The sequence below is a fragment of the Chenopodium album genome, chromosome 17 (assembly GCF_948465745.1).
Source record: "Chenopodium album chromosome 17, dcCheAlbu1.1, whole genome shotgun sequence".
Lineage (NCBI taxonomy): Eukaryota > Viridiplantae > Streptophyta > Magnoliopsida > Caryophyllales > Amaranthaceae > Chenopodium > Chenopodium album.
In genome coordinates this window covers 44525141-44539112 of record NC_137850.1, presented here as the reverse complement: position 1 = coordinate 44539112, position 13972 = coordinate 44525141, and the positions used below count along the sequence as shown (strand labels likewise).

At 31.0% G+C, this 13972-nt stretch overlaps 2 protein-coding genes across 2 annotated transcripts; both read right to left on the bottom strand.

Moving 5' to 3' along the window:
• Positions 1–866: 866 nt before the first annotated feature.
• Positions 867–3830, bottom strand: LOC145588143 (uncharacterized). The gene is made up of 4 exons (XM_081644789.1): positions 3162–3830; positions 1575–1664; positions 1344–1411; positions 867–1131 (listed from the first exon to the last, which is right to left on the bottom strand). Exons 1-4 carry the CDS (start codon positions 3807–3809, stop codon positions 1005–1007), a joined length of 933 nt encoding a protein of 310 aa, XP_081500915.1. The 5' UTR covers positions 3810–3830; the 3' UTR covers positions 867–1004.
• Positions 3831–4955: 1125 nt separating this feature from the next.
• On the bottom strand, positions 4956–8611 carry LOC145588141 (uncharacterized). The gene is made up of 4 exons (XM_081644788.1): positions 7876–8611; positions 5713–5805; positions 5480–5547; positions 4956–5259 (listed from the first exon to the last, which is right to left on the bottom strand). Exons 1-4 carry the CDS (start codon positions 8503–8505, stop codon positions 5133–5135), a joined length of 918 nt encoding a protein of 305 aa, XP_081500914.1. The 5' UTR covers positions 8506–8611; the 3' UTR covers positions 4956–5132.
• Positions 8612–13972: the final 5361 nt, after the last annotated feature.

The window sequence follows — 13972 nt, the reverse complement described above, 5'->3', positions numbered from 1 at the left end:
GTTTTTTTTTTCAAAATTTTTAAACAAAAAATAAAAAAGTTGACCCTATCAACAGTTCATATTAGTCAATATAAAATGAATGGTTATGATTTAATTTAATATAATGGCTACAATTTTATTATACATAATTCTTCAAAGATGAGATGGGATCATTTATATTATTTGATGTTATAATCTTCAGGGATTCATATCACCTAAGAAAAATTGCAAAAACTTTTGTATCACTAAGGGCTTGTTCTGTTAAGCTTAATTTCAATTCAATTCAATTTAGCTTCAATCGGTTCAGTTCAGTTCAGTTCAATTCAGTTCAGTTTTTCATTTTCTTCTCTCATAAATAATTTATTTCAACTCTATTCAGTTCAATTCAGCCCCAATCAATTCATTTCAGTTCAGTTGTTTTCAGTAAATCGGAACATGCCCTAAATCACTAATCGCAGCTATATTATAGAATTTCTTGATATTTTGCTAAGTGACATATTATAGATGCAATTAAGGATTACCTATTTAATGCGGAGTACTTGTTGCGTGAGTGATAAGTACTTATTAGCTATCCCTATCCATTCAATTGACTTATTCATACTCTGGCTATGCCTCATAAATTAAAAATCAGAAAACTCCAAAAACACCAAAACTGATAAATACTTCACTAATGACTTTCAGTCTTTCAACCCATCATTTACATAAATATGCTTCCTAATTGTTTACACTATTTTCTTTTTTTGAAGTAAAACTTTATATTATTTTATCGTAAATTCTCACTAGATAATCACATAAATAAATCTTTCTAAATTGTTCAAACATGTAATTTCCCAAAAAAAAAAAAAAAAAAAAATTAGCAATCACAATTAAAAAAATTAAAGGCCAAATGTATTTTTTTTGTGAAAACATAAATGACATAAACAATGAGGTATGGAACTCATGGAAGGAATATATATAATACTATTTATATGCGACAAAATTTCACAAACTATGAAGTGTGTTTGTTGCTTGTTGTTGATCACTTATCAATAGGCAATAGCCAAGGAGTCCAACATCTTTTTGAGGCATTTGTTGAAGTCACACGGTCTTTCCAATGGAGCTAAGTGACCAGCCTTCTTTAGCACTTGCAAGTTAGTCTCGGCTCCCAATCTCCTGCATCGGCAATTATCAATAAGACATAATTATTGCCTCAGTCATTATTACCTTTTATTCGAATTTAGTTGTCACAATAAAAGATTACATTAATACTGTTGTATATATTAACGTAATAGTAAATAATTGTGAACTTATTAAGTGACTGATACCACTACGTATGCAAAACAAATTTTATTACATTCATTTCAAAATTTCAAAAAGGATCATACTCTTTCAAGTTGTTTGCCACTTCCACGTTAAAAATTTTGTCATCGTTGCCCCAGAGTAAGTGTATCCTCTACAAGAGGGATAGAGGAAAAGTAAAAAATTATTAGAAATTTGATATGGAAATCTTGCTAGGAATGATAAAATAAAGTTGACATTTGCTGATTTGCCATTTAAGAATGTTAATTAGTCATTAGTTAATAGAATTATATAATTACAAGACTATACATGCAGACCTGTCGAAATTGATGGTTGGTGACATGTTCATCTTTGACCACAAGAGCCTCTAATATTTCAACTCTTTCTTTCCTATTGCCAAACATGACCTGGCATCATCACAATTATTTACAGCAATACATACAGTAATTTTCAGCACATATATTAAAGAGTGGACCAATAATTATTGCAAAATATTATAGTCATATTATGTTTTTTTAAAAAAAAATTATTGTTTAACAATAATAAGTTTGCTAATTCCAATCAAATTTAGTTAGATATTGATTACTCCCTCCGTCCCTAAATTACATTCCTGTTTGGAAATTTACACGGGAATTAAGGAGGGAAAAATAAGGCAAATAACAATAATTAGATAATGCAATGGGAAGTACAAAGATAGATTACTTATTACTCATGACATGTCATCAATCCTTTGCAAAAAAAAGGACCAATCACATGCTCCTAATTGAAAATTTTTTAACCAATCATATTCATTGTAATTTGGCACAAGGATTATGAGTGAGATTAGGAAAGGATGAGTGAGAAAGCATTAAATATAAAACAGAAAAAGAGAGTTGATTTACTATAAAAAACTTATCAAAAATAGAAAGGAGGAATGTAATTTTGGAATACCAAAAATAGAAAGAAGGAATGTAATTTTGGGACGGAGGGAGTACATCATAGTTCAATTATATTATAAAGATTCAAAGAGTACCTAAATAACTTCTTTTTTTTTTTGACATAAGTTTAAACAACACACTACATAAAATAATTAAAAGAAGTAAGACTAGATTTTGCATTCGTGGCAAGGTTGTGGGCCTTCTGGACCATGACTCGCTGCACTTTGCGAACGCTGCACCAATCAAAGCCCCCACCGACGTATACGATTCACCGTCCATCTAAATAACTAATTATTCCCTGTGTTTTCATGCATATTATTTTTTGTTACTACTTTAACCAATGTTGTCTCACAAAATAATAACAAGTGAAAAGAATAATATAAAACGGATTAAATACAATTATATTGTTGCCTTGTTGGGATTGATTTACAATCGCTATTAAAAACATTAGTTTCATAATCTAAATAGTAGTATTAAGGGCTGCATATAAGAAGTTAAAAGTAAAAAGAATATACAATAAATAAACATTTATTACACCAATTTATTCGTGAGTTGTTGATAAATTCTCAAATTAATACTAAAACAGGAATGTTATTAAATCAAATTTAAACAAGAAATTTCTACTCAGTAATAAGAATAAGGTAAGGCTTTTAAGAGAACACGATATTCTATCATGATTTACTTTTCGTAAGAGTATGTCATAAATTTCAGACATAAATCGTTACTACTTAGAATTGACTATACCTTATCCCTATATCGTATATTAATATACGTTAATACGTAGTATTATCCTATGGTAGCTTTAATATACTTTCTTTTAATTCTAAATTAACTAGTCTTTTTCACACGTATGCTTCATAAAAAACCCCCACAAATGTATTTTATTAATTTAGTCTTTTTCACACGTATACAATAACTAGAATGCAATTGTCCACCATTAATTTTCCCACTAGTTCAATTAAGGGAAAGAAGAATTTAGTCAAGTACCTCAAAAAAGTGTTTGTAGAAGACTTTAGGCATCCAAAGCAAGCTGTAAGAAGCTTTATCAAGAAGAACTTTGACACCTTCAACAGAATTAGGCATCAAATACTCCGGCCAAGAATTAAACCCTATCCTTTCCAAAGCCTTACTACTTATGGACTCAGACAACGCCAACACCGAGCCGGTAACCACCATCGAATCCACCAAGTCAGGGTAGTGTTCAGCCATTTGGAACCCAACAAACCCACCATAACTTAACCCGACCATCACACATTTCTCAACACCCAATTTCCTTAAACCTTTTGCAAAACAATCTGCCTGAAATCTTGGAGTTATCTTAGTTTTACTTGTTGTATAAGATCCACCAAAAAAGAGGAGGTCGGGTATATAAAGATCATACTTTTTTCTTAGGGCTAAAACTTGGAATTGCCATGTTAGTATGCCATCACCTGCGAAACCATGTATAAGAACTAAAGGCGGAAGCTTCTTCTTCTTCGTGTTGTTGTCGTTGTCGTTGTCGTTGTCGTCATTATTATTATTAACCCAAAAATGAATAATTGTTCCTGGATCTATCTCCACATCCTTAGATTGCATTCCTACTAACTTCATCATTTTGTGTAAGATGGACATGTAGCAACTCACGGTGTTCACCATCTCTCTTTCACTTTCTCTCTCTTTCTATCTTTCTCGATCACTTTGAATATAATGTTTCGCGATATAATGCACCTCTACCCTACTATAAGAAATTTCGTTGTTTCAGCTAACCAGGCCGCCACGTTTACTCTATTACAAGAAATTTCTGTAATTTGTTTCAACTAATTACAGCTGTGATCGGTGACGCATCATCTTCACGTCTTTCCAATAATTTATCCGGTATTATTAATAATTATTTGACTTAAACCATCTGTGATAAACTGATAACTAAATTTGAACGATAATATTATTATATTAACACAAACTTTCATATATGGTTGGCCAGATTGTGTGATCAACTGTTATGGAGTTACTTTGTTGTGCTATAGGGGTTACTCGCTCAGTCGGGGTTACTCACTCAGTCAGAGGTTACTAAGCCGGTTAGGGATTACTCACTCAATCAAGGGTTATTGAGTTGATCAGGGGTTATTTAGTCGCTCATGGATTACTCATCGGTTAGGGTTACTTGGTGTGTGTCAGCTGGCCACACGTTGGCTATCCGCACACAAAAGTTGCTGCAATATTAATACTTTCCTGTTTGTTTTTTTTTTTTATTTTTTTAATTTTTTTTATTTTTTTTTTAATGTACCATTTAAACTTTTATACTATTCACACAATCTCTTTTGATTATCTTTTATGAATTATTAGTAAGAAATATTGAATTCATGTGGGGTTTAGTTAGATTCGATTTGATATCTTCTTTTCAAATATTAATTTTTTATAACTTCTACAATTATAATTAAAGACATTAATAGCAAAAGTATTTCACTAACAGACGTGAAATGACAAATTATGGTGTAATTAAAAATAAAAAATAAAACCCGAGTAAGTATTACTACTGGGTATATGTTTGACCGTGGTTGTTTGGGGCATGTCCCCTTGGGCCCAAGCAACTTGTTGTGTTAATCCTCTTTCAATTTTACTTTTTTATTTTTGAGGGATTCAACTTTATCGTCTTGCTTTTTAATTACGACCCATCATTAATGTTCAATGTTAAATGATAATTATATTAATTTTACTTTTGTTTTGACATATGTCTATAGTCCCTCCGTCTCTTAATTAGATTTTTACTTCACTCTATTATATGAGGAATAAAGGCTAGAAGAAATTTTGATTAAGGGATGAAAGGAGTATAATTAAGAGAATAATACAATAGAAAAGGAAAAACATAATGAATTGATGATACTGCAACGGTAGCAAGTAGATATGCTGGAATTACAATAATTAGGTGCTATTAAATGCGACAAAACTTAACAAACTATAAAGCGTGTAATTTATTGTCGTTTATCTATCTATAGCCAAGGAGTCTAGCATTTTTTTGAGGCATTTGTTAAAAGCAAACGGCCTTTCCAATGGAGCCAAGTGACCAGCCATCTTTAAAACTTGCAAGTCCGTCTTGCCACCCAATCTCCTGCATGCATCATCAATCATTAATAAGACACAGGTGTTACCTCGTTATTACCTCTTATTCGAATTTAATTATCACACTATTGAAGATTCAAATTACGATACATCTAAATTTACGCAATAAAAAATAACTATAAACTGATGTGACTATAGTACTAAATACGTATGCATTATACAAAGTATAGTAAATTATATTGGTGTTAAAAAGTTGAAAAAGATCATACTCTTTCAAGTTGTTTGCCACTTCCATGTTGAAAATTTTGTCATCTTCACCCCATAGTAGGTGTATCCTCTGGAAAGGTGAGAAAGAAATAACATGAAAATTATTAAAATTTTGCTAGGATTAATAAAAATAATTTGACATTTGCCAATTTAGAATGTTAATTAGTCATTAATTATAAAAAATAAAAAAAAATAATAAAAAAAAAAGAACTACATACGTACAAGTTTAGCTTACCTGTCGAAACTGATGGTTGGTGACATGCTCATCTTTGACCACAAGAGCCTCTAATATTTCAACTCTCTCCTTCCTATTATTGCTAAACATAGCCTGGCATCATAACAATTTAATTTGCCGCAACATATACAGTAATTTTAAACACGGACATTAAAGAGTGGCCCAATAATTGCATAACATTATAATCAAATTATGTACGTCTCTTTGTTAAAAGAGCAATAAAGTAAATTGCTAATTCCAAAGAAATTTAGTTATATATTAATTATAAAACTCTTAGTGGTTGCCAAACTGTTGTCTCTTTTCTCTTTTGTAAGAATTTCATTATTGCAAACTACAACAGTTAATGGGAATTTGATTTAATGCAATCTACCATGCATGTCTACCAAATGATGTGAATAGATCATAATAATACGGACGTGATAATTGTCAAGATTAACTTTGAGATGGAAGAAGTAACATTGGATTAACACCTAAATTCGATCAACATGAATATAATATCAATAATAATGAACCAACAAATGATTAAGGTCCAATTATTAAACTAGAAAAATCTAATCTAATATATATATATATATATATAATGGGGAGTTTTTTCTCGAGATTTTAGAGCGCCACGTAGGATTTTTATTTTTAAAAAATTATTAGAGCGCCACATAGGATTAATATTTTTAAAACGCTACAATAGGATTATGCCACCTAATATAAGATTAGTTAACGTGCCATGTAGGATTATAAATTATAGTTTATCCAATAAATAATTTAAGTGCCACATAAGCATAATTGACCAATGAGATTTTAATGGTTACATCAATTAAATACGAAATATTATCTTTGAGATTAGGAATTTAATCTAATATTTTTAAATAAATACGGAGAAAATGATATATTACGTACAACTAATAAAATAACAAATGTAATCACATAAATATGAAAAATACTAGATGAAGCCCGTGCAATGCACGGTTCATTTGATTTTTTTTTTTTTTTTGTATTTATGAGCTAAAATTTGTAATATATTTAGATAAAATTCCTAATATTAAAAGATAATATTTAATATTTAATTAATTTAAACTTAAAAATCTCATTCGCCAATTTTGCTTACGTGGCATATGAATTATTTAATTCTAAAAGAAATTAATAATCTCTTATTTAATTGGCTACTACTAAGATTTATAATCCTACATGGCACGCCGAGAAAATTAGATCCTACGTGGCTCTCTAAAAACTCGGGAAAAAACTCCCCTTTATATATAATATTAGATAGATTAGATTAGATTAGATTTTTAAAAAAAAAATAGATCGACCCGTGCATCGCACGGGCTTCATCTAGTATATATATATAAAGGGGAGTTTTTTCCCGAGTTTTTAGAGAGCCACGTACAATCTAATTTTCTTAGCGCGCCATACAGGATTATAAATCTTAGTAATAGCCAATTAAATAAGAGATTATTAATTTCTTTTAGAATAAAATAATTTAAATGCCACGTAAGCAAAATTGACAAATGAGATTTTTAAATTTAAATTAATTAAATATTAAATATTATCTTTTAATATTAGGAATTTTATCTAAATATATAACAAATTTTAGCTCATAAATGCCAAAAAAAAAAAAAGTAACAAAATAATCAAACAAACCGTGCATCACACGGGCTTCATCTAGTTAATAAATAATTGTATGTAGTTTAGTTAAATTGGAGGAGATAAATCAATTCTCGGGGATGGCAAAGACGTAGTTTGGCCAATGCCACAACACAAAGCCCCGCCCTCGAAAAAACGCAACCCATGATTATGAATATATCAAGGATCACTTAAACAACTTATCGTTTAACCTTCTTGATCTTGCACCTTTATTAATGTGTATCAAAAATATCAATCTAAATATGAAAATTGAACAAAATATAATTCAATAGAACAAAACGTACAATGTATGGAGAAACAAAAAAATTTGTTTATTATTAATAATTTTTATTTTTATTTTGATTTTATGAAAAAGACCCAATAATTTTATATGTAAATAAACTTGAACTAGGCCCTGAAAACCTAAGCCACATGTTGTGAATTCTTCTAACATTTTATAATAAAGTACAAGTAAAATGCATTCATCAACCATATATTTTTCCCACTATTTCAATTGATGAGGGAGAGGAGAAATAAGTTGAGTACCTTAAGGAAGTGTTTGTAGAAAAAGTTAGGCATCCAAGGCAAGCTATAAGAAGTAACATCAAGAAAAGCCTTGACACCTTCAACAGAACTAGGCATCAAACAGTCCGGCCAAGAAGAAAACCCTATCCTCTTCAAAGACTTACTGCTTATGGACTCGGACAACGCCATAACCGAGCCGGTAACCACCATCGAATCCACCAAGTCAGGGTAGTGTTCAGCCATTTGGAACCCAACAAACCCACCATAACTTAACCCAACCACCACACACTTCTCAACACCCAACTTCCTTAGCCCTTTTGCAAAACAATCTGCGTGTAACCTTGGAGTTATCTTAGTTTTACTACTAGTATAGGATCCACCAAAAAAGAGGAGGTCGGGTATATAAAGATCATACTTTTTTCTTAAGGCTAAAACTTGGAATTGCCATGTTAGTATGCCATCACCTCCGAAACCTTGTATAAGAACTAAAGGCGGTAGCTGCTGCTTCTTCTTCGTGTTGTTGTTGTTGTTGTTGTTAACCCAAAAATGAATAATTGTTCCTGGTGTTACTTCCACTTCCTTGGGTTGCAACCCTGCAAACTTCATTGTTTTGTTTAGGAAGGAAATGTAGCAACTCACTGTGTTCACCATCTCTTATCTCTTACTTGCTTTCTCTCTCTAGCTAGCTTTCTCAATCACCTTGAATGTTTCGTTATTGTACACTACACTCCTACAGTTCTACCAGAAAATTCTTTGATTCAGCTAACTAGGCCCAGTAATAACTCCAACTGTCTCGATGATATGATATATATAACACCTGTTTTGGAATATTCTAAGCGGGATTATTAATATGCAAGTTGATAGTATGTGTATCAGACTTAAGCTAATAAGGTGACAATTAAATTTGAACACGTTAAAATACTTGCTTTGTTCTTTTTAATTAAACTCCAACGTTGGAGATTGTGATTTAACCATATTTTATGATTTATACAACAGAAAAATCGATCACGATAGTTCTAGGCAGGTCTAGTAAGAATCATCTTGGCATATACTATTGAAATATTTACTGTTTATAATCTTTACTAAAATATAATTAAATGTGTTAATAGTACTCCATATGATAAAATGTAAATGGAAAACATAAAAACATCAATGTTTCGATTAAAAAACAAATGAAATATTGTACTCGTATATTTTTGCTATACTAGCATGCAAAATATTATTTATTTATTTATTTATTTATGTGAAGATATGATTTTATCTAACTAAAAGAGTATGATGGTCCCAATTTATATAGCTAATTATAGAAAAAGAGTATAAGGGTCTGTTCTAATTGATTGAAGTGAGGTGAACTGAACTGAACTGATTGGAGCTGAACTGAACTGAATATTTTATGAGAGAAGGAAATTAAGAATTAAATTGAACTAATTAAAAATGAACTAAACTTAACTTAACTTATTAGAGCTAAACTGAACTGAAAATAATCCGAAGAGAACAGACCCTAAAATATATATACCCTACATTGGATGGTAAAATAAAATTTGAAGTTGCAATTAAAACATAAATAAAGAAGGTGTATATGTCTGCTTGATTGGGGCATGTCCCGAAACTAAAGGCCCAACGACCAATGAGACACACTGTACTCAGTCTTAATGTTTGGGTGAGAATATGGGTATATCATAACTAAAAGATCAGATGTATGATGGTCCTAGATTTCTGATGAATTTACCATAAGATTCATAACTAAATGTATGAATGAGTACTATTCCAAAAAGAAAAAAAAAAAAAAAAAAAAGGTATGAATGAGTATAAACATGTGATAGAATTTTTTTAAAAAAATTCAATGTATAAAAATAGCTGTAAGAGAAGGGGCTGGAGAAACTAATTACTTACTGTACTATTAAGAGTAGTTATACCAAAAACTTTTATTAATTTCTATTTAATGCGGATATTATTGGGTTAGATATAGCAATCTATATACTCCGTACTATAAAGAATTAAAGAGATATAAATGTTTTAAGTTACTACGTCCCCCCAACCAAACGCGTACTAGCTCTAATAATTAAGATCATACTTTTGTGTATAAGTAACGTAAGCACAATAAATGAGTACCTTAAAACCTCGTAATTATGATGTTTATGATGCCCGCAACTTCATGCAACTACCACTTTCATGGAATTGAAGGGGCGATGACGTGGCTATTGTGCATATAGTCGTTCACTCATTTGGTATAGACTGAAAAATCTTATATACACCATACCTTATAGCTTGATTTGTCTTCTCATATTTATGACGCTTAAATAATATTGTACTCCAAATCTACAAATTCTCTGTTGCTTATTTAGCTATAGCGTACCACACTAGCTTGTAAGATGAATGAGTCCAAAATAAATATATTTCCAAATTATATATACATCCCAATTGGGACTATTGACTATTATACATCTTTTAGGATATATACGGTCTAAATTCACTCCAATAAAGTACGTTTATATTTTCACGTACGAGACTAAGGGCTTATAATGAAACTCTAACTCGATTCATTGTTATTCCATACGAGTATTATTTATCACTACTATCATTCATTGTTGCTTAAAAACTAATTACATATGCAAGGCCAAACTTTGGTATTTTTCATTCAATTGATTATACTTTTACATTCATGCAGGTTACACATTCTTGCATTTTACCCATCATTGTTTAATATTATAGCCGCTTTTTCTATTAATATAAAGAAATTGCGATCATCAGCACAATTTCAACTAAGAATGAATTTTTTTAAAAAAAAATATATTCGATAACGATATTTGTCATTTCACAAAATTAAACAAACAATATTATACTTTGATATTGCTGTATCTCTAACATTTGACATGTGCACGCCCATAATATAGATCATTATGTCCGGCCAATACTTGTAATTATTATAAATTAACCTATTAAATACCTCAATTATACTCGTCAAAAAAAAAAAAAAAAAAAAAAAAAAAAAAAAAAATTACCTCAATTATAACGGAAGTTTTGTTTGGAGGCCACTTTCTTCTTCTTCTTCCTAACTCGTAATAGTTATCGAAAAGGTATTAAGCTATATTTTCAAAAAATTCGTGAATTTTCTTATAATTTTTTTCAAAGATAAAAAATAAATAAATAAACAAAAAAAAAAAAAAAAAGGGGATTTTGTAAGGAAGGTAAAAGGTGTGTTAAATTGCAGTTGAGTAAAAATAGAGGAATTACAAAGAAGAGACAGCTCCACAAAATCGCGGTAGGGGATGACGACATGAGATAGAGAAAGAGATAAAGTTAAGATGTTGTACTCTAAATATTAGATTTGAGTTAATCCACTTTGTATTCACAACTCCTAAAAATTTGATAAACCACCCCCTCTCCCCTGGGTTATGTGGATAGCTAATAAAGTTTTAGTAAATCACACCCAAAAAAAAAAAAAAAAAAATAATGATGTTTGATATTCTTCTCTTGTTTCTTTTAAAATATTTGGGGTAAATTATGATCAATTGATCATCTTGGTGTAACGTTACACCCGTCTTATAACATTCATTATACAATGTCTTATTTTAGAATTTGTAATTTTAAATAAAAATTATCTTAAAGTCATACGTTCAACATTTTGCTACATACATTTATCTAATGATTTGGAAGCTCATCATAAATATTCATAGTATTATCATTTCCGGATTTTGCTGGATGCCTAGATTGGCTAGATATATATATTCATGAGTCATGACCGCATTTTCTTGAACCTTCTCTACACAACCTAACTGTTAATCCATCGCCCAAAACAAGTATAGCATCCTATTGAGAATCATAGTTAGAGGTGTGTTAATGCCAAAAATCGTCAAGGAACGACCTTTGGTTGGGATACCGATAACTAGATAAAAAAGGGGGTTACGAAATGTAAACAATTGAAATAGAAAGAAGAAAGACACAATATGGTGACACGGAAAACCCCAATGAAGGTGGGTAAAAACCGCGGGTGGCTACTTGTCCACCAATCCACTATGATACGGGCGTTATAGCCACTATTGATACAAATACAATGATAATTCGGGCGTCTAAGGCCATAGGTAGTAGAGAAATAAATAAGGACAAGAATTAAGTATACATTAGAGCTATTGAGAAGATATATAAACTTTGAGTTGATCATAGAGCTTGTAGAACAATCGGAAGAGACATGTCATCATGTAGACCGTCGAACGGAGCCTCTTGATGTATCTTTTGATAATGTATCTTGTAGTGTATTCTTTTGTGGTGTTTTATGCTTGGAATATGGTGTGTATGATCTGCCTTAATGGCTGGTCGTTGCTCCCCTTTTATAGGCCTTTATGTGGTAGAAATTCGGTTGAGGATGATAAGGATGACTTCTTTGATTTTAGGAGGTTGTTTGTTGACTTCAAGACTTGATCCCTTGATGAATGTGGACTTGGTTAGGCTCCATATCCATTGTAACAACTTCATTGAGTGGTTAAAGGCTGCCAGAAATTCTCTCCTTGATTATAGGATCCACTAGTAACAACATTGACTTGTTCCGCAGTTTTCTGGCGTCGCACTGCGAGACGCGTCATGGTTGGACGTCGGGCGTCAGCGTCAGTGTCATCTTCTGACGTCGTATGACTGAAGGACGTCGGAGGCCACTGGAGATCGTTAGACTTCGCTGTAGTTGCCGGGCGTCAAGTATTGACGTCCGTCACTAAGGTGCGTCATTGACATTAGCTATTGCTTGGAAATGGACATTAGTTTCCTTGGCATTCCCCATCTTATTTAACCTTGAACACCAAGACTCGTCTAACATACGGCCGTCTTGGTTATAGGACAACACTTAGGCCTTTACTTTGTGTCGTGAGAATTTCGCCCATAACAAGGTGTATATTTTTTGCACCAATGACCTCTACGTCATTAAGTTGAATTTTCTGCTTATAGTTATGTACTTGTGTGCTACGGAGTAATAATTAATACGAGTAGCTGTCAAATTTTTATCATAGAAATTTCACTACAGTACGTGTTCATGTTTTGGTCTCATCACTCCCATGTCGTTCAAGTAGGTGTGACAAGAAATATAAGCATAAAATTTTCCCTTAATTGTCCTCCGTAGTCTGTATAGTTAGTTAACATATTAATATCTCATGATTTTGTTTTTCTTAGCTTGTATATTGATTATAGTTTTACAATTAAGATTTTTTTAGGATTTGTTTCACTTTTATTATATACTCATACAAAATACATATAAAACATGGTTTAATTTTAATTAATTTATGGGTGACACCATTGTATTAAATTAAATCATAGCCCTTCATTTCTACTAACTAACGTAAACCGTTGATATGATTTATTTTGTGTTTTATTTTTTTTTAAATAAATTGAACAAAAAAAATTAAAAAGTTATCACATTCTTTTCAGTTTTCTGTTTTAGTTCCTTCTTTGTTTATTAAGTTTTTTTCCTTTACTTCTCTTCAATCGTTTCCTTTTGTTTCCTTCGTTTTGGAATGGATACATATTGCAAATAATTCAAGCAACTCTATATGAATTTCTGATCTAATGCTGTATCACTAAGCACAAAAGGCAAATAGAAATAGTGGATCCACAATAGCATTTTGACGATTTCGTTATCCCATTGTAAAAATGGAACTTGCAAATGCCAATATCTAATTAACTGTTATAGTGTTATTCTTTGAAATCAATTTCCAGACTCCCAACTATTTAGCTTGAAATAATAAAGCCATAAAAAGCTAAAAACATAATGGAGTAAAGCAAAGGATGGATTCAAGAAAAAAGTACTGTGAAGACAACAATCAGTATGCATAAGAGAAGTAAAGGGGGAAAATAATGCTGAGTAAATAAAGAAGAAACAGAAATTATCAAATTAATAAGAATTGAACATGGTTTTTTTTTTTTTTTTTTAATTCTTTTTTTGGTCAAATTTTTTTAAAAATATATCAATGGTTCACATTAGTCAATAAAAATAAACGGTTGCGATTTGATTTAATACAATAGCCACAATTTTATTATGGCTATTTAAAAACTGTCCTTTAATTTATACTATCTTGAGCTGCATGCAGGGAAATTGGCGAGACCTATATATGAAGAAGTTCGTTGACAATTGTTG